This window comes from Triticum dicoccoides, chromosome 2B, assembly GCF_002162155.2.
Source record: "Triticum dicoccoides isolate Atlit2015 ecotype Zavitan chromosome 2B, WEW_v2.0, whole genome shotgun sequence".
Lineage (NCBI taxonomy): Eukaryota > Viridiplantae > Streptophyta > Magnoliopsida > Poales > Poaceae > Triticum > Triticum dicoccoides.
This window is the reverse complement of record NC_041383.1, coordinates 291,725,107-291,752,563: the sequence shown is the minus strand read 5'-3', so window position 1 is coordinate 291,752,563 and position 27,457 is coordinate 291,725,107. Positions and strand designations below refer to the sequence as shown.

The following is a 27,457-nucleotide window of genomic DNA, read 5'->3' as shown; positions in this document are numbered from 1 at the left end:
CGACTGTGTGTGTGTGGGGGGGGGGGGGTTCCGTCGGCTTCCCTTCGGATTCTTCTTCAGTCTCACCGTCTGTGTCGCTCCCGTTGTGACTGCGGGGGGATGTTGAGTATCATTGTTATTATGGAAACATAGGATAGCGTAGGATTTATTCCACCTTGCCTTGTACTCCAAGACGACCTTGTACTCCTATATATATGCCCATGAGGCTCAAGCAATAACATCAACTATTTCACCAATCCCCTCTTTCCCTTCTAACAGTCCGTTCCCAAATCGGAGAGAGAGGAAGAGTGGGGCCGGTCAACTCTGCCTAATGACGCTGGTGCGGGCAGGAGATGCTCAAGTGAAGCATAGATCTTGATGCGAGTAGACGGGTAGGATAAGAGGTACCGTGTGGGCAGTCAAAAATCCCCAATGCCCCCCCTCCTCCCCTCCTCGCCCTAGGCTTTCCGCTCCCCGCTTTGTCCCGCTGGCCGGTGCCCGGCCGTCCTCCTCTCCGCGTGCAGGTGCTCTCCCTCCCCTCTCCCCTGTCTCCCCACGGGTGGGGCTCTCCCCTCCTTCTTCTCCGCTTCCGGTGCTTGGGTCTCGCTTTTGGGCCCTTGCGTCCGATGTGGAGGAGTCGCGGTCGTCGGCCTCCTCCCCTTGTGGTCCCGTGCCCTGTGCTGGGGGCGGTGGTGTCTTTCGCCGCTCCTCGCCTCCGCAAGTTCGCCCCTGGTGGCCGGGGCCGGCCGGTGGCTGCGTCTTCGTCGGCCGATGGCTGGATCCGGATCTCGCGGCGGCGGCGTAAGTCTGGCAAGTTTGCTGTTGCGTCTCCTGATCCCGGTGTCTTGGGCAGTGCGCCAGATGGGGAGCTTGGAGGCCTCCCATCTCCCTCTCCGGCTTCCTCTGCGGCGGCCTTGTCACCGGCGGTGACGACGGCGGGGCCGTTGGTGGCATCGTGTAACCTAAACCTAGATCTTGATTTCTCTGCGGTGGCCATTGGGCCGCAGGCCGCTTCCTCGTGTGGGCTTGCTGGCCCTTGCGGTTTAGCGTTGCCCAGTGGGCCTACCTCTCCTCCCCTTCTCTCGTCTGTGGTCGACTTTCCCCCTCTTGTCTCATCTGGCCCAGTCGGGCCCACCGGCCGGGTTCCTGCTCCTCAACCTCTTGCGGCCCATTTGGTGAGTCGGGCCCAGGTGGGCACGGCTCAGATGGGATATTTATGGATCCCCCACGGCTCTTTCACCCCTCTGCTAGGGTTTCCGGCTTCCTCTTCCGACCTGCGCCGTCACCATCTCCCCATTCGTCGCCTCATTAGATCTTCCCCACCTCCACCCCTCCTCCTTCCTTTTGCTGTGGTGCTTTCCATGGACAAGTCATGGGGCTCTTCCTGCGAGGCGCTCTCGGGCAGCAAGCGGCGCCGTGAGGACTCCCCTGCCTCCGCGGTGGATCTGGAGCTCGAGGCTTCGCTCCGCTCCAAGTTGGAGGCGGAGCAGGCGGCGCGCGAGCAGGTGGCTCGTGACCGCGAGGCCTGGGCTTCGGGTCCGGAGTGGTTGCAGCGCTCGGAGAGGGACGGTGTGCCTGGATCCGGCCCGCAGGGCTCTGGATCTGGCCCTTCTCTCTCTCCGGTGCTGGATCCGTGGGAGGCGGCGGTGGCCTCTGGCGGTGGAGTTTCCTCGTCTTCTGCCTCCCTTCCGGCTCCGGGTGTGGGTCGTGGCTCGTCTGCTCCGTCGCGTCTTCCGGCTCCTCCTCCTCCTTGCTCCATTGGGGTTGGTGCTGGTTCTCGTCCGCCGCCTCGGTCCTTCGCGGGGCTGGCGCGTCGGCCGCCCGGTCCGGCCTCTGGGGCTCCCCCTTTTCCGGGGATGGGGGATGGGATCCTGCCTCCTCCTCCGTCGCTTCCGCAATCTCGCCCGTCCTCTGCCTCCAATAGCAACCCCTCGGCGCTCACCTGCTTCGCTTGCCACAGGCCTAGCCGTTTCCAGTCTCGTTGCACCAACCCCCCTTTTTGCCTGATTTGTCGCTCTGATGGTCACCTCACGGTCAACTGCATGGCTAGGCAGAAACCTCCCGCTGTCCTCCAGTTCGGCTCGGGCCTCCCTGGTTGCGCCTTTTTCGCCTTCGACGGTGATCTGCCTGTCCGGGAGGTGGCTCATGCTTTGTCTAATGCTGTGACTGTCTCGGTCAAGGACCAAAAGATTTCGCCCCAAACTCTTCTGGAAGGGCTCCGCATTTGGGATGAGGCTGGATGGGACTGGCAAGTTGTGCAGATGTCTGAATATGAGTTCTCTGTGGTGTTTCCCTCCAAAGAATGTTTGCGGATGATTGCCTCATGCACTAGTTTCACCTTGCCCCTCAATCAATTGGTGGTTTCTGTCAAAGCGGCTTCTTGCAATGGTACGGCAGTTGGTCCTCTATCCCAAGTTTGGGTTCTGATTGATGATTTGCCTGCCAGTCTCCGCTCGCCTGCTTTTCTCATGTCCTTCGGGGTTTTGATTGGGAAGCCCATTGAGGTGGATGAGGAATCTCTGAACAAGGTTGGCCCTGCTAGGATGAAGGTTTGGTGTGTGGATCCTGAACGGGTGCATGGCTCAATTGATATCTTTCCCTCTCCCAATGGTATTAGGCTTCGGGTGCGGGTGGAGGGGGCGGCCGCTTTTCAGGCCCCACCTCCCCCTCCTCCTCCTTCTAACCCTAAGGACAAGCATGATAAGGAGGGGGACGGATCTTTGGGTGGCCCTAATCAGAGTTTTGGGTCTAACCTCCGCTTCACCCAATCTGAATGGGATGGTCTGGCATATTCTGAACGTGAGCTGTTTCAATCCCAAGCTCCTTCTGGTGGTGCTCCTCGTGATGACTCGGTGATCCCGCCTGCTGCTCTGACTGTTTCTACTGCTGATGCTGATTTATCGAAGTTCCCGCCCTGCTCTGCTACCCCCGTCTCTGGTGCTTGCTCCAATCTTCCTGTCCGCCCACTCTCCCCCACTCGTTCGGGAATTGAAGATCTCCCTGTCTTCCCGGCTCGTGATGTGGTGGAATCCCAGTCCCTCCGGAAGAAGAAATCCTTAGTGCGCAAATTCTCGGCTAAGAGCCGGAACTCGTCGGGCTCGAAGCAATCCATGGCGGGGGTCTATCGGCGTCTGGATCAAGATTTGGGATCTATGTCCCGCTCGGGTCCCCATGGTGGCTCTCCTGCTGCGCGGTCGCCTGCGGTTCGATCTCCGGTGTCCACGACTCGCAAAGGAAGGCGGGTGGCGAATTCTGGTGGCTCTATCCTGGAGCGGGCTAAGAAGCGGGCTGCGGCGAAGGATCTCCCTCCCCCAGGTACTTCTCCCGTCCCCTCTGTTGTTGCTTCTCCGGTTCGGTTGGTTCTACCTTCTCTTTCCAATGATCACCTTTTAAATATCATGTCGGATGTGGGTGTGGTGTTGATTCCTCTGTTGGTTCTCCTAGTTCGCTACTTGCTATTATTCGGGCTAACGAGATAGCTCAGGCAGCCATTGCTAAAGCCAAAGAGGTCGTTGCCTCTCCGGTAGGGGATGCTAGTTGTGGTCCGGGTGTGGACACGGGTGCTGGTAGTGGCCAACCCCAATCCAACTTATCTAAGAGGGGCACTAATAAGCGAGCTAAATCCTGCATGGCCCCTTGCAGGTCGAGTCTCCGAATCAAGAATCTTTCTTATAAATGAGGGCGTTATTTTGGAATATTAGGGGGGTCGGTGCTAGGGGGCGCCGTGACCAACTTAAAGAGTTGGTTCGTTCTAATTCTATTGACTTTGTGGGGCTGGTTGAAACCTTCAAGGATTCCTTCTCCCCCAATGATTTCTCTGCTATTGTGGGCATGGACAAATTCAATTAGCAATTTTTACCTGCTTCGGGTCACTCTGGTGGGATCTTGATTGGCTCCAATAAAGATATTTTTGATTTTGTTGCTTTTGATCATGGGATCTTTTGGGCCAGTGTTGTTCCATCTCATAAAGATATGAATATTCTCTGTGAGTTTATCGTTGTTTATGGGCCTGCAGACCATTCTTTGTCGGCTGTATTCCTTAATGAACTTTCGTTGAAGATCGATTCTTGTAACTTACCGATGGTTATCGGGGGAGACTTTAATCTTCTGCGGTGCCCTAATGAAAAGAGTAATGATAACTTCTCCTGGCCTCTAGCTAATGCCTTTAACGACTTCATTAGTGCCAATGCTATTCGTGAGCTTCCCCGGGGAGGGGAGCCCACTATACATGGTCCAATCATCAGGCTAATCCTATTAGATCAGTGCTTGATAGAGTCTTCCTTTGTCCCAGGTGGGATTCCTTGTTCCCTAGGGCTTCTCTTAATGCCAAATGCATTATCGGTTCTGATCATACCCCCTTAATTCTTGACGACAGTTCCATTAGCCTTAGGCCTCCGGCTAGATTTCAATTCGATGCCTCATGGCTGTCTGTGGATGGCTTTGTTGACATGGTTGCAGCGAAGATTTCCCTTTCTCTTTCCTCCAATGCTTGCTCTTTTGGGCCTCTAGATGATTGGCACTCGTGCTCCTATACCCTGCGTAAATTCCTCAGAGGTTGGTCTCGTAATCGTGCGGCGGAGGATCGTTGTACCAAATCTTTCCTCGAGGACCAGATTTTGTCGCTGGATCACGCGGCCGATTCTACTGGGCTTTCTGACGATGGTTGGGTGGTTTGTTATAATCTTGAGGCCGCTTTATTGCAGTTGCACCACCAGGCTGAGATTTATTGGCGTCAGCGGGGTACTCTAAACTAGACTCTAAAAGGTGACTCCCCTACAGCGTATTTCTTTGCGATTGCGAACGGTAAGCGTAGGCGTTGTAGTATCAATAGCCTGTTGATTAATGGTGTGCGATCTTCGGAGCAGTCTGCTATTATGGCTCATGTGGTGGCCTTTTTCTCTTCGTTGTTGGGGGCTAAACCTCAATTGGGCTTCTCTATCTCTCTTCCCTTTGGGACTTAGGTCTTAAAATCTCACCCGAGGAGAATGCCTCCTTGATGATTCCTCTTTTTGATCAGGAAATTTGGGATGTTGTTAACACTGCCAATCCTAATGCTGCTTCTGGGCCAGACGGCTTCTCCATTCCTTTTTTCGGAAATTTTGGCCCCAGTTGAAACAGCTGGTTTGTAATGTTATCCAGGGTTTTTGTCTTGGTACTGTCGATATCTCTCGCTTGAACTACGCTGTGATATCCCTGATCCCCAAGGTTAAGGGTGCTGATGTTATTTCCCAATTTCGGCCTATTGCTTTGATTAACAACTTTGCCAAATTCCCGGCTAAAGGCTTTGCGAATCGTTTGTCATCGGTTGCTCATAGAGTTATTAGTCCTTATCAATCTGCTTTCATCAAAGGGCGTTTCATCCTCGATGGTATCCTATCCCTTCATGAGATTGTTCACGATCTTCACGCTCGGAGAGCTAAAGCGATTATCCTTAAGTTAGATTTTGAGAAAGCTTATGACTCTGTTAGCTGGCCCTTCCTCAAGCAAGTCCTTCTTGCTAAAGGCTTCGATGATGCTTATGTTCATCGTATCATGCAGCTGGTCTCGGGTGGCCATACTGCCGTTTCGGTAATGGTTTCGTTAGCAATTTCTTCGCAAATGGTAGGGGCCTGCGCCAAGGGGATCCTGCTTCCCCTGTTCTTTTTAATTTTATGGCCAATGCCTTCTCGTGCATGCTCTCCAGGGCGGCCCGTTGTGGGCACATTGCTCCTGTGGTCTCCCATTTACTTTCGGAGGGTGTTTCCCACTTGCAATATGCGGATGATACTATTATCTTGGTGGAGTTGGATGACGCCTGCATTGCTAACCTGAAATTCATCCTGCTGTGTTTCGAAGCTGTTTCGGGTCTTAAGATTAATTTCGCTAAAAGTGAGGTCCTGGTGACGGGTGTGGATGGGGCGGAAGCGTTGCGGGTTGCCAGGCTTCTTAACTGTTCTTTGGGTTCCTTTCCCTTCAAGTATTTAGGCCTTACTATTTCTCCTGGCGTGCTCCATGCTAAAGATTTCGCTCCGGCGGTCGCTAAAGTGGGGAACAGGGTGCTCCCTTGGAGGGGCAGATACAATACCAATGCTGGCAAAGTTTCTCTAATTAACTCCTGCTTATCCTCTCTCCCCATGTTTCTTATGGGCTTTTATCTTCTTACGGATGGCGTGCATGCTGGTTTCGACAAACATAGGGGAGCTTTCTACTGGAATTCCACGGATAACAAACGGAAATATAGGCTGGTCAAGTGGCAACATATGTGTAAGCCTAAAAACCTTGGGGGGTTAGGCATTATTAATACTCGGGTAATGAACATATGTTTGCTTATCAAGTGGTGGTGGAAAATTTTGACTAGTGGGGCCGATTCGCTGTGGTTTTCGATTCTTAAGGCTAAATACTTCCCACTCTCCAACCCTCTGTTTGCCACCGCCAGGCGTGGGTCTCAATTTTGGAAATCCCTTGTCAAAGTCAGACCGATCTTTCTGGAACATGTTAAATTTAATGTTGGTAATGGGATGGTTGTTCGCTTTTGGTTGGACTGGTGGTCTGGGGATGCCCCCCTAGCTGCGAGCTTTCCGGTTCTGTTTTCCTTATTGTCCTAATCTGAATATCTCCATCACGGAGGTGGCAGCTAATAACTGGGATTTGGCTTTTCGTCGGGCCCTGTCTCCTGAAGAGTTGGAAGATTGGCAAAGTCTCTCTGCCCTCTTCCCCGTGTTCTCGGAGTCGGCCGATTCTGTGGTTTGGCCTCATTCGGCCTCAGCTAGATTTTCGGTTAAGTCGCTTTATTCTAGACTTATCGATGGTATTCCTTCGTCCAGACTCTCTTGCGTTTGGAAGTCCAAAGTCCCTCCTAAGATTAAAATTTTCCTTTGGCAAGCCTTTCGTGGTCGCCTTCCGGCTGCTGACCAGATCAAAAAGCGCAATGGGCCTGGTTCGGAGTTTTGTCATCTCTGTGGGGCCTTGGAGAACTCTGATCACATCTTTTTCAATTGCGCGCTGGCCAAGTTGGTTTGGTGTTGTGTCAGATCTTGGCTTCAGGTCTCTTGGAACCCCTCCTCTTTTTCCCATATTCGAACTCTAGCCAAAGCTTTGGTTGGGGTCACCAAGAGGGTGTTTTGGGTCGGCCTGGGAGCCTTATGTTGGGCTCTTTGGACCATTAGGAACAAATTTACTATTGAGCATATCTTCCCATCTAAGCCTGCTGACGTTCTTTTCAAATCATGTATATTATTGCAGCAGTGGAGATCATTGACTAAGGAGGTTGATCGGGATGCCCTGGACCTGCTCATCGTCAAAATTCGGGCTTCGGCATCTCTTATCTCCGGGCGGGATCCCGTCGTCTAATCCTGGTGGTGTTGTTTGCGGAGTTTAGGTCTCTCTCCTTTCCGACCTGCGCGCCGTGTATGTCAGTTGCCCGTATCCTTCCTTCTTTGGTTACTCTCAACTTTTCGCTCCGTGCACTCTGTGTGTTGTCATGTTAGCTGGTTTCGCTCCTGTTCGGTTTCCTGTGACGCTGCCATGTGGCTTTATTTATAAAGTCGGGCTCTGGCCTTTTCTCTAAAAAGAAAGAGGTACCGTGTAGCTCGAGCTTCGCTGCAAGGATAAGAGGTACCGTGTAGCTCGAGTTTCCCTGAAACTTTCCGTTGTGCAAAATTATATGTGATTTATCAATAATTTGCAACAAGACCTTCAAATTATATTAAAAGTGAATGAGTCTGTATATTTGCTCGAGAAGTGGTCCTAGAATTAACATAAAAGTGAATTCCCCTCTCTCTCTCTCTCTCATTAATTATTGGACTCTCTCAATTAATTCTGTTCTAATTGACCACAAGAGCGGCATGGCTGTGTGCATCAGCCGATTTAATCGCTTAAATTTTTTCCACTAATCGCTCCATGAATGGAGTGGCCGTTGTGCTTCAGCCAATTTAATCGGCTAATTCCCTCTCCTTATTACTCTCAAGAAGCTTATTAATTTCAACTTGTACTCATATATAAATTGGTGAAGTTATACGCAAAGAGGCTTACTCTCAAGAAGCTTATTGATTTCAACTTGTACTCATATATAAATTGGTGAAGTTATACGCAAAGAGGCGAGGTGGTACTATACAATACATATGAAACTTGTTCTCTTTACACAAGCATGACTTAAATCAGTTGGATCTACCTAAGGAATACCAATGGTAGGTGGTGAGTTCGATACCTGACATCAGCACCTATTTTTTGCCTGTTCGATACCTGACATAAGCACCTTCGTTGTTGGGCCACAACGCAGGCTGCTGATGGATGGCCAGAGGCCCAATCGGGTATGCTTATCACGACGGACAAACGAAAAATTCCACAAGGACGTGTGGACCCTAAATTAGTACCACCTCATTTCTATTACGATTTTGTCTACACAAATCATAAAAGTGTATTATGACACGAGAAGAAAGCGTATTGTGACGGTGAACCCAGAGACCCTATCCGTATTTTATTATTAAAAAAATTAGGGAGGGATTAGGGAAAGATTAGGAAAAAAGAAGAATGGATGCGAAAATTAGTTTGGTTCATGATTTTTTTTTAGTTTGTATACCAAGTCAAGAGCATAGCAAGTACTGATGATTGATACCCTTGACCCACACACGCATGGACTGTGCAGGGAACACTGTAGTTTTCTGTAACGGTACATGATTTTTTTGGGGTTATATGTCGTGCTATTTCACTGTAGTACTCAACTGTATGATTAGCTTAAGACCATCCATGAATTCATTGCTCATCATATTAGTTTGTGCCCCATCTACTGCATCGAGTTCTCGGGTGGATCAGTTCACATTTATAGCTGTTGTTTGTTACCACCAATTATGTTCACAGATTTTGTGCAGTTTTAGACTTTTGGTCCCTTGTGTGGGTGAAGGTTGTACCTGTCTAAGTTAGTCTCTGGAAGATTAGAAGCATCCTTACGTAAAAAAAAAGAATGTAAAGCGGCATCACATACAAAAAATAGACTTTCCTTGGCCAGCAGGCTTGCAGTCTGGTATACTTGTTATTTCATCGCTGGTACCATGATTTACTTGCATTGTTGGAGGAACACTCCTAGAGTTAAATGTCCTTGTGTTTGTATACTGTCTTTAAGTTTTCTTTGTATATTTTACCGTCTAGAGTTTTTTCTCTCTTTCAGAGAGGAAACTTGTCATGCTGTCATGGTTTACTTGAGTCTTGTTGGTTAAAAGAAAGTTCTACTATTTTCAGTGTCTGTAAGGGAGGGTGACTGGAATTGTCTTCAGTGTGGTAATGTCAACTTCAGTTTTAGAAATGTTTGCAACCGTGGAGCCTGTGGTGCACCTCGTCCATCACCGAGTCCAAGCCCAGTAAGTTGTAGATTCCCCAAGTAATGTCATTACTGATGGAAAATAGGCCAACATTAGAGCTTCAGCTTATTTCCTTTTATCTTTGGTGGAGCGCATATAGGCTCAGGTCTGTATGTAACAACATACTGGTCTTGGTCGTTTTGGGTTTCCCCCCCAACCTTCTATAGCAGTAAAATTCAGAAGAAAAATTTCTCTGGATCGGTTAGGGTTAGGGATCCCGGTGGTCCTACCTTCTCCTTGGCTCGATGAGCTCGAACCAGCAGCCATGGTGGTGTTGTGGCGGCGGTGATTGCAGTGAGATGGGGAGGTGGTGGCGAAGTGGTGAAGTGGCTGGTGGCACTGTGGAGCTTCCCATCGCTCTCCGGCTTTCCTCGATCAGTCAGGTCAGGGAGGTGGGCGACGGTTCTGTTTTGGCGTTCGTGCCCTAGTGGCCCCCACCTCCCTCTTATAGCCGGCGTGACAGGGGCCCACAACCCAGTTGGGTTGGGCTCCCCTGATCAGGGAGCGAGTCAAGGGTCCAATGGGCCTTTGGGCCCATTGGTGGAGAGATCAATACTAACATTCTCCCCCTTGATCTCATCTTTCAAATTTATAACTTTGTAGTTTGAAATAACTCTTTTCAAAGTACTCATTTCATCACAGATTAATGCGTATGAGCTTCGCTGTCGTCGCGGTCAATCGCCGATGGACTTGACAGCTACAACACACCTCTCTGTTTTGAAATATATACATTAACTTTTGGGCCCTTTATTGTCCGGAAAACATAGACTATACCATAAACCCATGTCGACTGTGTGTTCTCTGAATGCAAAGCCTTCATTAAGCAGATCTGCAAACACTTGTCTGTTGCTTTCATGTTCCAAGCATTTCAACATAATTCCGAACTTTCTCCTTAACAACGCATAACTTTGTGTCAATGTGTTTGTCACCACGCTTGACTCGTTGTCATAGGAGCGAATTACTTAATGGTTATTGCTGCTGTCAACCATTATCAACTCCGGGTACACGTTTCTTTAACCTTTTTGTCTGTCCCTCAGCCTCATATCATGCTGTACATTAAATTTACATCATATTAATGATAATTGATTCATTCTTTAGAGTTTTTCCACACAAAAACTCCAAGTGTGAAAGTCAGCGACAATTGTGGATTTCGCTGTATATTTCACAAGTTCTATCTCTGTATTCACAACCTTCTCAGAGCACTTGCTCCTTTTAGCATGAGGCCGATATTTTTGACTCCATTCCAGTGATGAATTGTGTCAGGGTAATGTTATACTTTTGCATTCATTAAGCTTCCAATAGTTGAAGCATATGGTACCATATTCATTTGGTCTATTTTGATTTGACTTTTGGAACACTAAAGTTCCCAAAATCATTACCCTTTACTATGAGAATAGGCATAGGTTTTCTCGCATGCATACTTTAGAAACTTTCCTTAGCATGTCCATGCGACACTCCTAATACCCCTTTTATTCTTTTCTCGGTGAATCTCGATCCTTATAACGAGAGACATTCTACCAAGAACATTCTTTTGAACTTTGAGGACAAGAACTTCTTTTCCTCCTGCAGTAGATTAACATCACTACTAACAAGTAGAATGTTATCCGCATGTACATGATTAGAAAATGAAATTCCCATTCTATAACTTTATACAAACACAATTGTCCTCTCATTTTCTTTAACCCAAAACAATATTTGATTGCTTTAGTCCATAAAAGACTTCTTCGGGCAGTATCCCCTGTGTTCTTTACTTTTCATCTAATGTAACTCAGATAATAATATCTTTCATCTGATGTAACTCAGATCATGATGTGCTACCAACACTCATTGTAATCTATTCAGTGTAAAACGTGGAAAAAAACCTTTCGATTTAAGTCGTGTTTTACACCTTTACATATTTCCTTTGGAGTCACATTGTCCTTGTAAACTCTTTACAACCTACTTATTTGGCTCCATTGGAAATTACTCATGAGTCCCAAACATCGTCGGGATTCACCAATTTCATTTCATCTCACATAGTCTCTTATCATTTAGATAAGAAGACACTTCTCAAAGCTCGATTGAGCTTTAAATGAGGTGGTATCAACCTCTAATTTTAATTTCTCTAACATGGGACTTTATAGTCATCAGACATATCTGATTTTCTCATTCAGGTACTGGTACTTCTTTCATATGGGGATGTTGTTGCTCAGTTATTGCCGAGCGGCAATTAATTCTAGTCTTTCATTGCCAAGAGGCAATAGATTTTACAGGGTCCTATATCACAAGATCTATATTTACTCGTTCATACTTTTATAGAGCTAACAACAGATGTTGTATAGGTCATACAACATGCTCCCCCAGATATAGTCTATACAAGCCTTATGGTATACTCTATCGTCTTTTACTTTATCTAGGTAGCCAACAAAATAGCTCCCCTAGATTTCTTATTTTGGGTTTGCTCTGTCAAAACTTTCTTCATAAGCACCATCTTTTACTTTTGAATCTCGTTCAGTATGAATACTGGTTGACTATGCTATCTTCCAATCGGAAACTATAAGATTCAAGGAATATAGCTATCTCTTTACTTTAGGGGTATCGTTATTGTGTATCATTATTGTGACCATCGTACTCCCCCGACGATCACATTCATCATTTATAGATCAATTTAGATGAATCATGTGCACATTATGTAGGGGAGTTTCATCATTCACAATACTTTCTCCCCCTCGAAATGTGGCAAGAACTTTTCTGCCACAATTTTGAAAACCATTTAGAACTCTTGTGAATTGAGGAAATTTTGATTATCTACTTCATGCTGAATGAAGTTATCTGTTAACTGGTATGGAGTAAATTTTCCTCATTCCATTTTAGAAACTCAACAGAGTTCTTTATCATTAGTAGTTTTGCAAGTCACACTTGCATATCATTCTTATCTTTAGGTTCGTCTGTAACTTTTATTCTCTTTGAATTTATTGAGTGCTTAATAACCGTTACACATAAGGTGTACGGTCGATACTAGAAAAGCATAATAGCTACTCCATACTTTTCTCCCAGAGTAGGACACATTAAAAGCACACGAGTCATCATATCTTTCTCCTATCATATAGGATAAGTCCTTTGTCAAAATTTCTCCCACCATACGGGATTTTTGACAAAATATTATGTCAACTTTATCCCATTACGCAGGTAGTTTCCTAGACTTTTCCCGTCATGCGGGTTTTATCATAATTATCTTTTCCCGCCATGCGGGTAATTCCCTGTAAGGGACATAAATGCCAGAATTGGCTCTTTTGACTCTATATTCAAGCACGAAATTTAGGAATAAATCTGAATGCTCTTTGACACACATGCTTGATCCAACGTTGGTCAAATTAAACACGCATGTTGCTTGTTTCATATCAAATCATGTTGACTCAAAAATCTTCTCCATAGAGAGTACATGAAAGACATTCGTCAACCAAGACTCTCAATGATCTATCTCTTTTCTTTTGAAACCATTCTTTAGAGAGAACATACTCCCTCACGTTATGACCTTTCTTGGTCATCTTTCGGGTCACAAGTATCCAACCATTCACTTTCATGAATGAAAGCATGAAAAACTTTTAGTCTGAGAAAACTTAGCGAATAATCAACAATAGTGAGCGTAAAAAATAACCCTACGTTGGTCTGGTTAAAAAATATGCACATTAAACCTTTTAAAACTTTCCTTTTATATTCTAAATCACCATTGTGGCAGAATTAGAATAAAACATCATCCTTCTACATTAATTCCATATCACCGTTGGGCGGAAATGGAATTAATGCATATAACTCATAAACAATGTGATGATAGTATTTCTATTAAACAACTTAGCTAAGAAATAATCATCATCATCAACTTTATTGCAGCAGGAACAAGAAATATACATTTCTCTAGCTCAAGAGCATTTCTTGATCTTTATCTGTTCTCTGAAAATTGATCACTTTGATACAAAAATTATTAGAGATTTAAGCTTTGAACATAAGACTCATAGAATTATAGTACTATTATCATCAACGTTGGTCAGAAAATAACAATACGATTTTTTAACTTTAAAACAAATATCTTTCTTTTGTCATAGCGTAAACTATATGAATCTGATTTCACCCACAAGGAAAAGCATTGCTAAGAAAAGTTCTGCCAATTAAATTTTCCCGTTGGTTCCAATCCATTCTGAGGATAAAACTTTTACTTTGCAGCGGAAACATTAATGTAAAATTCATGAACTTTTTTACTTTTCAGAAACTTTTCTTTGACAAAATCAAAATTCATGAACTTTATTATTTTCTTTGTAAAATTCATGAACATTTCTTTTTCTGAAAATTTTCTATTTTCATTTTCAGAAACTTTTTCTGTTTACTTTTCTATTTTCTAAACAAATTTTCGTTGGATTAAAATTGAATAGAAAAACTATATGAAATTTTGCCCTAAAAAAATTTGGACAAAAAACTATTAAAACGAGAAAGGAAAAACAGCAGCGCAGCTTAGCCCCGGCCCAGCGCGCGCGGCCGCTGGCCTCCACCCAGGGCGCCCCTCTCCACTTTCGGCCCAGTGGCCCAGCTGCGGGTTAGGGTTTGAATCACGGCCGTCCGTGACGATCCGACGGTCCAGCGCGCATCTCGCTGGATCAAAACCAAGCGACCTGTCGCCCCCGATCGAACCCTAGCACATTCCCCTCCCCGCACGCGCCGCTCGCCTCTGCAGCTTTCTCCGCTAATGGCCACGCCGGCAGCGGGTAAAGGCCAGGCCGACCGCCGGCGACCGCGTCGGGTCACTGCCCCGCGCGAGCCGCGTTGGCCCCCTTTCTCATTCCCTTTCCTCCCACTGTTCGTCTCGCACGCGGCTCTCTCCGGCCGCTTGGCTGCCGCGTCTTGTTGGTCGCCGGCGAGGCCACCGCGCCGCGCGAGCCTGCTCTTGTTCCCCTCCTCTATTTCTCCATCCATCGCCCCCTTTTTCAGAGAGAACAAGGCGCAGCTGCGCCCGCTCCTTCTCTGCCTCGCTTGAGGACAGCGACGGTGGAGCACTTGGTGGTGGCGCCGTTGCCATCCCCTTCACGGTTGCGCGTTCGCCTTGTGGTGAGCGCGTCGCCATCGAACGGTTTGGCCTCGGTGCCCTTTACCCCGGTCGGGGTGGAGTTCTTCTTCCCGAATCCTCGGCATGCCGATGCGATTCGGGATCGAGAGGAATGGCGCGGCCGTGCGGCGGCGCTACGTTTGGGATTTCTTTTCCCTCTTTTCTCTGTTAGGAGTTAGGTTCTTGAGGAGGGGGGGATCTTTCTATCTCTGTTTTTCTTCGTACCGAAGATCCTATAACCAAACCTGTCTGATACCATTGAAAGAACCTCTGGATCAGATAGGGTTAGGGATCCCGATGGTCCTACATTCTCCTTGGCTCGACGAGCTCGAACCAGCAACCATGGTGGTGTTGTGGCGGCGGTGATTGCAGTGAGATGGCGAGGTGGTGGTGAAGTGGTGAAGTGGCTGATGGCGTTGTGGAGCTTCCCATCGCTCTCCGGCTTTCCTCGATCGGTCAGGTCAGGGAGGTGGGCGACGGTTCTGTTTTGGCGTTCATGCCCTAGTGGCCCCACCTCCCTCTTATAGCCGGCGCAACAGGGGCCCACAACCCAGTTGGGTTGGGCTCCCCTGATCAGGGAGCGAGTCAAGGGTCCAATGGGCCTTTGGGCCCATTGATGGAGAGATCAATACTAACAAGGCAGATATTTCATATTACTTAGTAGGCCTATCATTTGGGCACCGTCGACCATTAACGAAGTGATGTATATTTCTGGCTTTATTGTGATGGTTTCTTAGTCTTTGATATAAAGGCAACATGAAGGGGAACAAATTTGTGCTGACATGTCTGTACCATTGAAGAAACACTTTTTTAGCACCTTTGTTTGTCTTACAGAGAATGATGCCATCGCCTGCTGGTGGTGGATATGATCGATCACCTCTATTTTACGGTAGCACTGGTGCCCCCCCTCCCCCCTCGCCTCACATTCCTCTTGGATCAGCTAGCTATGGTGCTCCATATCCGCATGTTGGAATGCGGTATGGTTATGGTCCACCAATTGGACCTCATGGCTCATATGGTCTCATTTCTTCTTATGGCCAACCTTTTCTTTGAGTTAAAATGAAACTTTATTCATTAGATATAAGCAGTACATCATTTGTGAGGAACATTACAATTTCATTCAGAGGCTCCTCAAACCAATCCGAAGTTGAAGAAAATCTAGCTAATTTAGCAAGTTCATGTGCTACTTTATTTGCCTCTCTATTACAATGTTTGAATCTAGTCATGACAAAATCACATGCATAGTGAAAACAATCATCAAAAATTGCCGCCGCCGCACCCGTTGACTGTCCCACGTCCTGCATGGTCTCAATCACCTCCAGATCATCTGAGTTGATGATTAGGCAATTGCACCCCGCCCTTTGTGCTAATGTTAGTCCAAATTTGAGAGCTAAAGCTTCTGCCATCATAACATCCACGCAATGGTCGATCTTTCCATTTCCTCCTGCAATAAACCTACCTTTGTCGTCTCGCAAGACTGCCCCCATCCTACCCCTCAACATGTTATAGTCAAAAGAGGCGTCAACATTGAGTTTCACGAAACCCCTAGGAGGGCAATGCCAACCCTCCTTTTTTATGGACGCCTTTGAAGATGATGCATTTGCAAAATTGCATGTAAGGGCTATGATCCCCATTGATATCTGAGTTGCATTCTGAGTTAATTCCTTGTGCACTAATTTCCGTCTCTCCCACCATAGATACCAAGCTGAAATAGCTATCATTTCTCGAATACGCAAATCTTGATCAAGAAGAAGTAAAAGGTATTCCAATATCGCCTCTCCAGCATGATCAACCTCACAAGCTCTATCAATAATGTCATCCATCCCTAGTCTCTTCCAGACCTCCTTTGCTTTAGTACATAGGAAAAGCATGTGTTTCGTGTCCTCTACACCCTGAGAGCAAGGAGGGCAAAGGGGCGAAACCTTCATGTGTCTATTAGCGAGTGTTACCTGGCATGGGAGGGTGCCATGTAACGTACGCCATATAAATTTTTTGACTTTTGCCGGACAGGATAACTTCCATATCTTACACCATATAGGGTTAGGTGTGGTTCGCCCCATTCCGCTAGAGTGTCTTAGTTGACTCCCAAACTGATAATTCCACTCCACAGAGTAAGCAGATCGTACCGAGAACATACCATTTTTCGTATAACTCCAGGCAATGAAATCTGTCATATTATGTTGCGAAAATGGGATTGAAAGAATCCGTTGTGCGTCAATGGGCCACATAGTTTGTCTAATCAGGTCCTCATCCCAATTATTGGAAGCAGGGCAATCAAATCCATCACTTTTGATAACAATTGTCCCCCTTTAGGAGTCACAATCTTCCTAGTGGCACAATTTGAGATCCAGACATCTTCCCAAATATTAATATTATGACCATTCCCCACTCGCCAAATATAGCCACATTTTAGAGTAGTTATGCCTGCCATAATGCTTTGCCAGGTGAAGAAAGCACCATGTTTTGGCTTAGAATTCAGCAAGTCGCCATCAGGGTAGTACTTGGCCCTTAGAATAGTGGCACACAAGGATTCAGGATTGTCGAGGAGACGCCATGCCTGTTTGGCAAGCAGAGCTAGGTTGAAACAGTGGATATCACGGAAATCCATTCCTCCTTGGATTTTTGGTACACACATTTTCCACCAAGCCATCCAGTGCATCCTCCTCTGGTTCTCCTCGTCTCCCCACCAGAAATGCGCTATCGCGTCAATGATTCCTTTACAAAATTTTTAGGAATTTTAAAGACCGACATTGCATAGGTAGGTATGGCTTGGATCACAGTCATGAGCAGGATCTCCTTCCCCCTGCAGATAGTAATTTTTCCTTCCAACAACTAATTTTCTTAACAATACATTCAATCAGAAATTTAAAGCAAGTTTTATCAATACCCATATTTGCTGGCAAGCCCAAGTATTTGTCATTCAGGGCCTCCGTCATTATATCTAGCGGTGTACACAATTGTTCTTTGATCCCTACCTTTGTATTAGAACTAAAGAAGATACTGGACTTTTCCACGCTTACCAGCTGTCCCGACGCCGCACAATATAATTCTAGTGCTGATTTCAGGGCCGCCGCATTATGCTGGTTGGCTTTCATCAAGATCAGTGAATCATCCGCAAAGAGAAGATTTGTGACTGGCGGGGCGTCTCTACAGACTTTAACTCCTGATATGTTCCCGTTCTCCTCAGCATGCAAGAGCAAGGCATTCAATCCTTCTGTGCAAAGCATAAAGAGGTATGGTGATAGCGGGCCCCCTTGCCTCAACCCTCTAGTAGGCTTAAAACTCTCACTTTCCTCTACATTGATCCTTACTTTGTATTCTATAGTTGTGACGCATTGCATAACCAAATTAACCCACTCTCGATGAAAGCCCAATTTCAACATAATTTCCTTCAAAAAAAACCACTCGACTCTATCGTAAGCTTTGTGCATGTCAAGTTTTATAGCACACAGACCCTCTCTACCCCTCTTTTATTCTTAATTGTGTGAAAACATTCGTAGGCCACTAAAATATTATCCGTTATTAATCTACCCAGTACAAATGCACTCTGTGTTGGACTAATAATTTCTGGTAGAAAAGTTTTCAGTCGAGAAGCCACCATTTTTGCAATTATTTTGTATACCACATTACATAAGTTGATCGGCCTAAATTGGGTTATCTTTTCTGGTGTATTAATCTTAGGAATCATCACGATTGTCGTATCATTCCAACCATTCGGGATAGTACATGTGTTGATTGCTTTCAGCACCTCCTCAATTAGGTCTTCCCCCAGCATGGGCCAGAACCTTTTATAGAAGATAGCATGGAGTCCATCTGGCCCTGGAGCTTTCAAGTCCCCAATATCGAATAAAGCTTTGCGAACATCTTCCGCGGTATAAGGAGCAAGTAAAGCATTATTCATTTCGTTTGACACTCTCCTACTGACAAGTGATAAAACTTCTTGATTCGGACGCTGGACTTCCGAAGTAAAAAGCTTTGTAAAATAATCAGTGATGTGATTCTTCAAATCCTTTTCTGTTATCCATTTTCCAGACTCGTCTAATAGTTTCTTTATATTATTCCTTTTTTTTCCTGGCCGTGGCAGCGTTATGAAAGAAAGACGTATTACGACCCCCGTGCATCAACCAGTTCGCCCGTCCTTTTTGTAGCCAGAAAATTTTCTCTTGATCCAAGATATTTTCAATTAGCACAATAATTTCCTTCTGACGACATCGAGACTCCATATTCAATGGGCCACGCCTTAGTCTCTCCAATTCTTTTTTTAATTTTCTAATTCTCACCTTTGGCCCCTTTAGAGTTTCTTGGTCCCAGGTATGCAGATCGGCATGTACTGCTCTCGTACGATCAACAAGTGAAGGTCCAATACTTGCAAGTTTTGCTTTCTCCCAAGATGCCTTAACAATTTCAATGACCGTCTCTTCCTTCAATCACCTGGCTTCAAACTGTTTAACACGCCCCTCTGGTTGTTTAAAGATTTTTTTCATCCAACTAATTCGTATCTAGTATGATTGGGCGATGGTCAGAATGAACATGTTCTTCGTTGATCACTGCCGCTCGTGAAAATTTGTTTGCCCATGCTATATTACAGACCGCTCGATCAAGGCGTTCACGTATTTCGCCTCTCCTCCAAGTGAACAGGTCACCCGTATAGCCTAGGTCATCCAGCCCACAATCCATTAGGCATTCGCGGAATTCTCTCATCATACCAAGTGGTCTAGCCATACCACCCTCTTTTTCCGACGGATATAAAATTTCATTAAAATCACTCAAAACCACCCAGGGGTGGTTACCCTTACTATGTAGATTGCGAATATCATCCCAAGAAAGATGGCGTTCATTCCATTTCGGGTGACCATATCCTCGACCTGGTCCAATGGGGGGTCTGTATCTCTTTCCTGAATGTTAGTTGCAGTCATTTCAGGATTTAATTAGAATGGCCTATGATTCCTCTTGTTGATAGTTGTAGGGATGGGTTATGCCCACGGACCTGAGTTGGGTCGATACGGCTATGGATTTAGAGGATCTCCAATGCCGGTTTGTTTTCACTATCAACCATACAACGTGTTATGCTTTGTATACTGGTTCTGATCTTGGGGAGTATCTGACCATGTGTGCATGGAGGTTTCTAGCCCATGGCCTGATGGAGCATTAGTGGAAAATAATGACAGCACTGCTTCACGAAAGCGACGTGGAGGTAAGTTATCCCATCCATTTCTCTATATTCTACTGATTGTTTTCTTTTGCAACAAATCTGTTCTGGTTTCCTGCCTCCGACCTTTATTAGTGTTTTGTGGTTATTTTCAATGAAATTTCTGAATTTGACTGATTTGTTCATGATGTTTACATAAAGTGATGCAACAAACGAGATTATTTGGTTTGTTTCACGGTTTGTTTCTTATGGAAGTTACCGTTTATAGGCCCAGATGGACTGTCTGAGGGTGACTGGGAATGCCCCAAGTGTGGTAATGTAAATTTTGCCTTCAGAAACACTTGCAACATGAAGAAATGTGAAGAACCAAGGCCGACTCCTGTAAGCATAATACTCCTTTTTACATCATTTCCTGTGTCTTGAGACTGGTCATAAGTGACGCTATTTTTCTAACCATCCCACAAAATCCAGCGATATGGTTTGCATCACTCGTAGGTATTGTGCTTTTATGTTTGTGCTCTGATCATTGTATCGCTAGACAAACATTATGCAAGTACATGTATTGGTGGCCTATGGTCTAATTCCTCTCCAGACTGTCTTTTTCTCATCTCATGTACATTAACTCATCGTCCTCCTGCAGGGACCTAATTCGAGCTCGTCGCCTCGCAAAGACAAAGATGCACCAGAATGGAGCTGGACCTGTCCGGAGTGCAATAACCTGAACTACCCCTTCCGCACAGTGTGCAATCGGAAAGGGTGCTCATGTAGTAAGCCAGACTCATCAAGCATTCTCAAACGTGATGAGAACTATCATCGAAGCATTGTTGTACCCTAGCTATACAAGCTTACTGTAAACTGCAGAGATGTGTTTTCTGTTCCCTGTGAACAAGCATTCATATCGACTCTGCAACTTCCAGGAAAATATCGACCTGCTAAATTTTAGTCGTGCTTTACAGTTTCCTACTCCCTTCAATCCATAACTAATTTAAATTTGGGCCTGAATCCCCAAGGAACGTTTTGCGAATGATCAAGACGACTTTTTTATTGTTGTGCATGGCAGTTCATTTGTTTTGAGGCAAATTTCTTGAGAAACTGCCATCCGTGCAATCTGGGTCTTGTGGTTACGAGAGCGTTCACTGGGAATTTCCTCCTGAACAACGGTTGCCAATTATCATTACCGTTTAAATTTACATGCAGTGAGCTCCAGACGGAAGCCCAGAACGAGCAGTAGCTAGAAGGCCCTACCTGAATAGCATCTTTGCATCCCTACCTCCCAGCAGGCACTACCAGTGCAGGGGAGTGGAGCCATGCTATGTTAAAAGCCAACGCACTTGGCCCATCTGAACCAGCATGATATCTTCTTTGGTAACCGATAAGGTTCCAGAGATGCAGGATCCAACTCCAGGGACTTAGGATCTGACCAGATGTATACCCCTCGTTCTTGCTTGCTTCCCGGCACCGTGTTGTCAAGGATTATTGCAACAACTAGAGCCACCACAACATTGATGGATAGAAGAGCATTCACTGCATAATTTAGCTGCAGAACAACCCCGAGAATTAGGTCAGCTCATGGTTAACTACAGCGAAGATGGTTTAACCACTATCCAGCTTGTTCAGAGAGAAAATCTCACCCCATCACTGACAGTGCGAACTGGTCCGCTCGAAGCTGCAGCGTACGGAACAAGATAGCCCGGTAGAATGAGATTGGAGCTGGGTTCATATTGCTGAAAGTATGCGGGGATGGACAGGGAGATGAACAGGGTAAAACCAACGATTATCATGTTCCTTGAGCTTACAGCTTCGGTATATCTCAATGTGGATAAGCCAAGTGCGACAATAAGAGCCCAGGTGAAGCAAAGAACAGAGGCGGCCAAAGCAACAGGGATAGAAGCAAGGAGAGCTCCGATTTTTCCTGCAGCCAAGGAATTCAGATGTAAGCAGTCTACAACTAGTCAACGACAAAATGGTCGTGAGAAAAATATTAGACCATACCAAAGAGAGAAAAAATGACCAGCAAGGCTCCCCCAAGCTGCAAAGCTCTTCTGCTGGCCATTTTGGTTGTGTCAAGGGTATGGATGTTCTCTGTTAATGTTGTCGACCCAGTTCCTGTACCCCATAGTCCGGCGATAAAAGTACAAATCCCCTCAAGGCCAATCCCTCTGCTAACAACTCCACGTGTTGGAGGGCTTAAATTGACTAGCAACGAAGCAGCATGATATGAGGAAAGCTGCAGAAGTACCAGCGGGTGTTACTTCGATCATTACTTATTCGAGATGAAGGATAACTACTTTTATTAGTCCACTGACAAAAACTACTTACTGAATCAACTGATGCAACCACTGAAATTATCATCATAATGATAGCTGTTTTGAAATGAAATGTAGGAGGGCCCCACTGCAATGGATACGGAACCCTCACCCAGGCAGCACTTCTCCAAGCATTAGAAACATCAGTTCGACAACGCCTCATAATCTCTGCATGTCTTCTGCATGAATCCAATAATATATTCGAACTGGGTATACTTGAACTGCAGCCCTTGAAGTTGTATGCACCACCAGCAGTTAGGAAGAATGCATACACCCATATAATGCCAACACTGAGTGGTACCTGGCAACAACAGATTCCAGTGCAGTTAGAAGGCAGCAAAACATTAGTTCATGGATGTAAACTATCGGCACAACAATGAACATGCAGGGATAGGATTAGAGAAGTACTGCATAGATGAGGAAGATATGGTTTCCAAACAGGGATATTTTTCTCATGTACTGCAATGTAGAAGGGCAGTGATCAGTATGATATTGGGAGCAATACAAGTTAAAGAACAAACCAGCTGCGGTGGCAACGGTGACACTAGAAATATGAAATGACAGAAGCAAATAAAATAAATGAGATAATGTGCATGGTTACTTGATAAAAAGAAGAGAATCTCGCAGGCATACCAGGGTGCACAGAAGAAGCAATACAATGAGGGGCATGCTTATTTCTACACAACTACCAGCATGAGGGAAACCATAACTGAAAAACGCCAAACCCACTGCAGCAATAGTTGGTGCCACGACGACTGGGTTTATCAATCTGTAATACCACAATTAGACATATGTTCTAGGCTGGTAATTTCATGATGACCTTTTTTACATACCTCAACAGCAGTGACATGAGACCACTGTACCCCAAAATTATTTGGAAAACTGAACCAACAAGTATAGCCCCCTGTAACTCCCTCATTATGTGCTTGAATTTCTGCATGTCATAAAGGATGAATACCAAATTGAGAGAGATGATGCATGATAAAAGGCCCTTGGTCCAAAGATCAAAGGGTGAAACTTTTGCTTGTAGTAATAAAATGCTAGATCCTCACTTAGGTGAAAATCCAATCCAGCACATAAATGCTTGGTGTGGAATCTCATATGCCACTAAATGTGAACCTACATAATGCAAGTACAGTACACTCCAGATATCTCTTTTAAGGGTGTGGTTTCTGTTACCTTGGAGACAAGTTGTGGAAATAAGATATCTGGAGTGGACTGTGCTTGCATCATGTAGTTTCACATTAAGACTTGGTCCTCACCAATAGAACACAGACCACACCCTTAAATGAGAACAGAGCTATAATGTTGGTTGTCACATTAGATTTCTGGTGATGTGGATATATGCAGAAGGCGCTCACTACTAGACCTTATTGTGGTTCTATTTAAGGGGTGACAGCTATTTGATATGCTTCCATATCAGGAAATACCAAATAACCATGGTACCCTGCTTTGCAACTAGCCACTAAGTCCACAGTATGCATGCTTATGGTACTCAAATTTTCATTATTCAAAATTAAGTGCCCAATTAATGTATATTCATCAGTAAATTTTCTACACCATGCTTTGTGAAATAACTCTTTTATGTGCCTCCCTCACAAACATTTACGGCAGCTTACCAAATTTAGGTGATTTTTATTTGAACTTTTAGAACTGGATATCAAAAGCATACATGCTTCTCACTTTGCAACCTCAGCCGAACAGCTCGGCAGAAAAATTATGCCTACTTCCTTATCACTTCACCACCACAGGTTGTATGTATAGGTTCAATGTTGTATTATACAGACGTAATGTTTTGCCATCATAAACATGAACAGGTGAGTTTTCATTCTATGAGATTTGGAGTAATGTGTCCATTGCATTATCTGAAAATGCTTGAGGAAGAATGCGCAGATAAAGTAAAGAGGGTCTAGAATTTGAGCATACATCTTCACTAAGGTTTCTGAACTCCTCAGAGTTCACGATCACCAATGCAGGAGCCAAATATACAAAAGAACTTCCTTGAATCAATGGAAGCCGAGAACCAAGAAAAGTATGAAGTATTGTTGTAAGACCAGACACTAATAACATGGTGGAAATGACTGTTGCTGTGTCCACCTGTCACGTGAAATGAACATATTATTTCAAGGCAGTTTTACAGCTAAACGCAAATAAGGATAAAAGAAAGGAAGGGGAGGTCATACATCCGATCCACCCATGGTTGGTACCAATATCAAAGGAATAAAAACAAGCGAACCGGCTATTGACAAGTAGTGTTGTATGCCATAAAATACGAGGAGTGCTGTAATGGAAAAAGAAAATTAAGTTAATAAATGTCCCTGCAGTTTCCATCAGATTGACATCAAAACTCATCCCAAAAGTAAGGAATAGCAGGCCAAATTTGAATTGCATTACAGCACAGGGTTTTCAATTGTGTGATCTGATAAAAAATGAAGTTAAATAATGTGTGCCCTGCAGTATGCAGACTGTTTCATCCTTAGAAATTGTAATAATGTAAAATCAGGCCGTCTGCTAGCGGAAAAGTGGATTTTAAATATTAGAATGCCACTTCAAAGTTGAAGTAAGTATGAACCCACAGAAGATGCTCGAGACCTAAATTGATGCCCAAGGAATTTATTTACTTGACTTGGATATCTAGGGGATAAATTAATAAAGCCGAAGCAATAAGCCGTTGATATCCTTGCATTATGTTGAGATAACTGTGCCAACAAGAGTATTATTAGGTAACAAAATTATTAGATGCAGACTGGGCAAAACTTTAACATTTCGTAAACATTTCGCAAACATGCGGTGCTTCCCACACTTCCGGTGCGCCGCTTAAAGCTTGATGAAAGTGATAACTGGCTAAATGTCACTATAGATACCAAAAGCAAAAGGAGAATGGATTAAATTTGTGTTTGGTTCATATGTAAAAATCATGCATTACAAGTATCCAGATTAATAGAAATAATAGGGCAAATCACGTTAAAGTCGCAAGAAAAACAGATGACACAACAAAAATAACTAAGCAAGTTTTCTTTCCCTATTTTCAGCCATTTTGGTATATATTTATATCGGAATATAAAATGATTACAGAAACATATATATTAGCAATTATTACTTGTCCAATAAAGCTGACTTGGACAGCTGTAGCTGCAAATCTGTGCTTGTCTGATCACACAACCCCTCAAAGCAGCTTGTGTAATAAACATTGTGCTACAATCAAGCTCCAAAATACAGTGAGCGAATAAACACTTGAATCAAGTGGAGTGTCTAGAAACAAGGGGTTCCAGACTTCCAGTTAATCAAACATACATACATTGTCTAATTAGGCATAGCAGATTGCATACCCAGAGGATAAGGATCATCTCGATGAAGGGCTTTGATGTAACTTTATATACATTATGTGGCAGGCACTAACAATAACTCCTAGGTAACAATTAGACATGATGATACATGACCCCTCGGACATTACTATCACAATCAGAAAGACTAAAATTCATCTCTCTATTCGTCATTAAATTAGTGCAACGCAGGGAATAGCTTGAAGCAGAAGAGCAGGGAACTCACCCCACCCGGGGTTCTCGGAGACGCCGCAGCGGAGCCCTGATGGCCGATTAAGAGGCGCCGTCTCCTCGCCGTGGACACTGTTGGCAACACCGTCCTCCTCGTTGGCCCACTGCTGCTGGTAGTACGCGGCCAGCTCCGCGTCCCTCTCCTCATCCTCCTTTTTCTTCCTCGCCTCTGCCTCCTCAGCCTTTCGCTTCGCCTCCGCCTCCTCCGCCTTCTTCCTCGCACTCGTATCCGCGTCCACGTCGGCGCGCACGCCGTTGGCGCTCCTGCCCACATTGAGCGCCGCCCTCTCGCCGAGCAGGCGCTCGACGCCGTCCCTCCTCCTCGCCGGTTCTGCCTGCGCTGGCACCTCGACGGGGCCGGCGGCGGGCGGGATCTCGAGCTCGCCGCGGAGGTCGATGCGGCGGCGAGGTCGGACTTGGTGGCCGCGACGATCGAGGTCGAGCGGCGGCGCGGGATCGGGGTCGTCCTCCGCAGCCGCGGGAGGGCGGGGCGGGCGGCGGGAGGATGCCGGGGGAGGCGGAGGCGGCGGGGGACGCGCGGTGGCGGTGGAGGAGTTGGAGACCGCGGACTCGCCGGAGAAGAAGGCGGAGGGGTGGAAGCCGGTGCGGCGGGCCCAGGAACGCAGCTCCCGGGGGTTGTGGTCGGTGTTGTTCCCCGTGAAGGGCGGCACCCGCGCGTCGTCCTCTGCGTCTCCGCGTGCAGGCGGAGGCGCGGCCCCGCCGCCGCGGGCGGTGGTTCGGCGGGAGCTGGGCATCGCCGGCGGAACGCGCAGCAGCTTGAGTAGCGTGGAAGGTAGCTAGAAGCTGCTCAGCAAGTGACCGCTGTGAGGAGAGAGAGAGAGACGGGTACCACGTCGCTTCAGAACGCAGCCGTCGTCGGGGAACGAAACGTTCGTTGCGTGACTGACACGAGGTGGCCTACCGTGGATGACGGTTGGCGGGGCCCGCGCGGCAGGGAGACAGCGGCGGTTGGCGGGGGGATCGTGGGGTGTCGCGTCGTCGCGGAGCTGAAAGACGTTGCAAGAAGCTGAAATCTTTCCCTAATAATAATAATAATAATAATAATAATAATTAATAATTTAATAATAATATTATTATTATAATTAATAATAATAAAGCACGGGTTGAGTTTGTCGGGTTCACCGTCACAATACGCTTTCATGCCGTCGTAATACGCTTTTACAATTTACTAACACATATGCCCGTGCGTTGCAACAGGCAAAATTTTACGCAAGCATAATGTCGCACAACATCGAATTCACTATGAAGAACATGTTGCAATGTAACATCCTTCTACGAAATGAATATAAAAAACTACGTTGCAATTTAGCCGTGTTCATATTTTCTTCGCGGGGCATAATCTTCCACTGATTTCATTTAAATACAATCCTTTGTTAATGACATTTAAGTATAATCCTTTGTAATTTATATACATCTTCGAGTTCTCTCGGTATCAAGGAGCCATCTCAGGAACCAATAAAGAAGAAAATAAGTCTTTTCATAATAAGGAAGGAAAGAGAGAAAAACAAAGAAGGAAAGAAGACAGAATAAGGAAGAAAAGAGAGAAAAATAAAGAAGGAAAGAGGGCGGGTTGATGGAAAGAATAAGGAAAGAAAGAGGGCCGGTATTTCATCTCTAGACAGAGAAAAAATGGAAACTGTCCCATAAATAAGGTAAGGAAGGAAAATATATAAAACTAAAAAAAGAAAGAGAGGATCTCCAAATGGCACTAAACGTCTCCGTGCATGCCAATACAACGGCATCAGGCAAGTTGAACTACTTTTTATATCTGAATTGACACGTCAAACTATAACTCAAAAGCAAATTATGTTGGAGTTGTTTAACATGCAAAAAAAATACTATGTCTAAATCATAATAAACATGACTCATTCTTTGTTGGTCATGTACAATATTTTTCTGAGAACAAAACATTTGCTCTTATTTTTCTGCTCGACACGCTAGCGCCCATCACAAACTCTTAGAGTGCTCCTAATAAAAATAATTTTGGTCACCAAAGCACAAGCAGTTGGACTCCCTGTTGTGTGTAACACAAACTCTGCACT

At 45.4% G+C, this 27,457-nt stretch overlaps 2 protein-coding genes across 3 annotated transcripts in view; one reads left to right on the top strand and one right to left on the bottom strand.

The window, feature by feature from the left end:
- The window catches only part of LOC119363554 (ranBP2-type zinc finger protein At1g67325-like), a 106,931-nt gene extending 86,422 nt beyond the window's left edge, over nucleotides 1–20,509 (top strand). Inside the window, exons 2-8 of the mRNA XM_037628931.1 lie at nucleotides 9,193–9,311; nucleotides 15,220–15,425; nucleotides 19,249–19,265; nucleotides 19,352–19,419; nucleotides 19,507–19,579; nucleotides 19,803–19,915; nucleotides 20,175–20,509. Of these exons, the coding sequence (XP_037484828.1) occupies nucleotides 9,193–9,311; nucleotides 15,220–15,425; nucleotides 19,249–19,265; nucleotides 19,352–19,419; nucleotides 19,507–19,579; nucleotides 19,803–19,915; nucleotides 20,175–20,369 (791 nt within the window). The 3' untranslated portion in view covers nucleotides 20,370–20,509. The remainder of the gene's footprint in view (nucleotides 1–9,192; nucleotides 9,312–15,219; nucleotides 15,426–19,248; nucleotides 19,266–19,351; nucleotides 19,420–19,506; nucleotides 19,580–19,802; nucleotides 19,916–20,174) is intronic.
- LOC119363553 (nucleobase-ascorbate transporter 11-like) lies at nucleotides 20,433–26,217 on the bottom strand. 2 transcript variants are annotated; one of them, XR_005174047.1, is made up of 11 exons: nucleotides 25,390–26,217; nucleotides 24,024–24,121; nucleotides 23,767–23,937; nucleotides 22,674–22,774; nucleotides 22,474–22,609; nucleotides 22,249–22,299; nucleotides 21,854–22,141; nucleotides 21,527–21,761; nucleotides 21,166–21,446; nucleotides 20,780–21,071; nucleotides 20,433–20,684 (listed from the first exon to the last, which is right to left on the bottom strand). XR_005174047.1 is itself a non-coding variant. In XM_037628930.1 (10 exons), exons 1-10 carry the CDS (start codon nucleotides 26,147–26,149, stop codon nucleotides 20,850–20,852), a joined length of 2,343 nt encoding a protein of 780 aa, XP_037484827.1. In that variant the 5' UTR covers nucleotides 26,150–26,217; the 3' UTR covers nucleotides 20,433–20,849. The 2 variants fall into 2 exon arrangements, 1 of the variants encoding a protein (XP_037484827.1); XM_037628930.1 differs by having other exon boundaries at nucleotides 20,433–21,071.
- Nucleotides 26,218–27,457: the final 1,240 nt, after the last annotated feature.

Coding starts and splice junctions, on each gene's coding strand:
- LOC119363553 (XM_037628930.1), bottom strand. CDS start 26,149: ATGCCCAGCTCCCGCCGAACCACCGCCCGCGGCGGCGGGGCCGCGCCT. Junction 22,775..23,766: donor TCAGAAACCTTAGTGAAGAT/GTATGCTCAAAT, acceptor TATGACATGCAG/AAATTCAAGCACATAATGAG. Junction 22,142..22,248: donor ATATCTTCCTCATCTATGCA/GTACTTCTCTAA, acceptor TGTTGTTGCCAG/GTACCACTCAGTGTTGGCAT.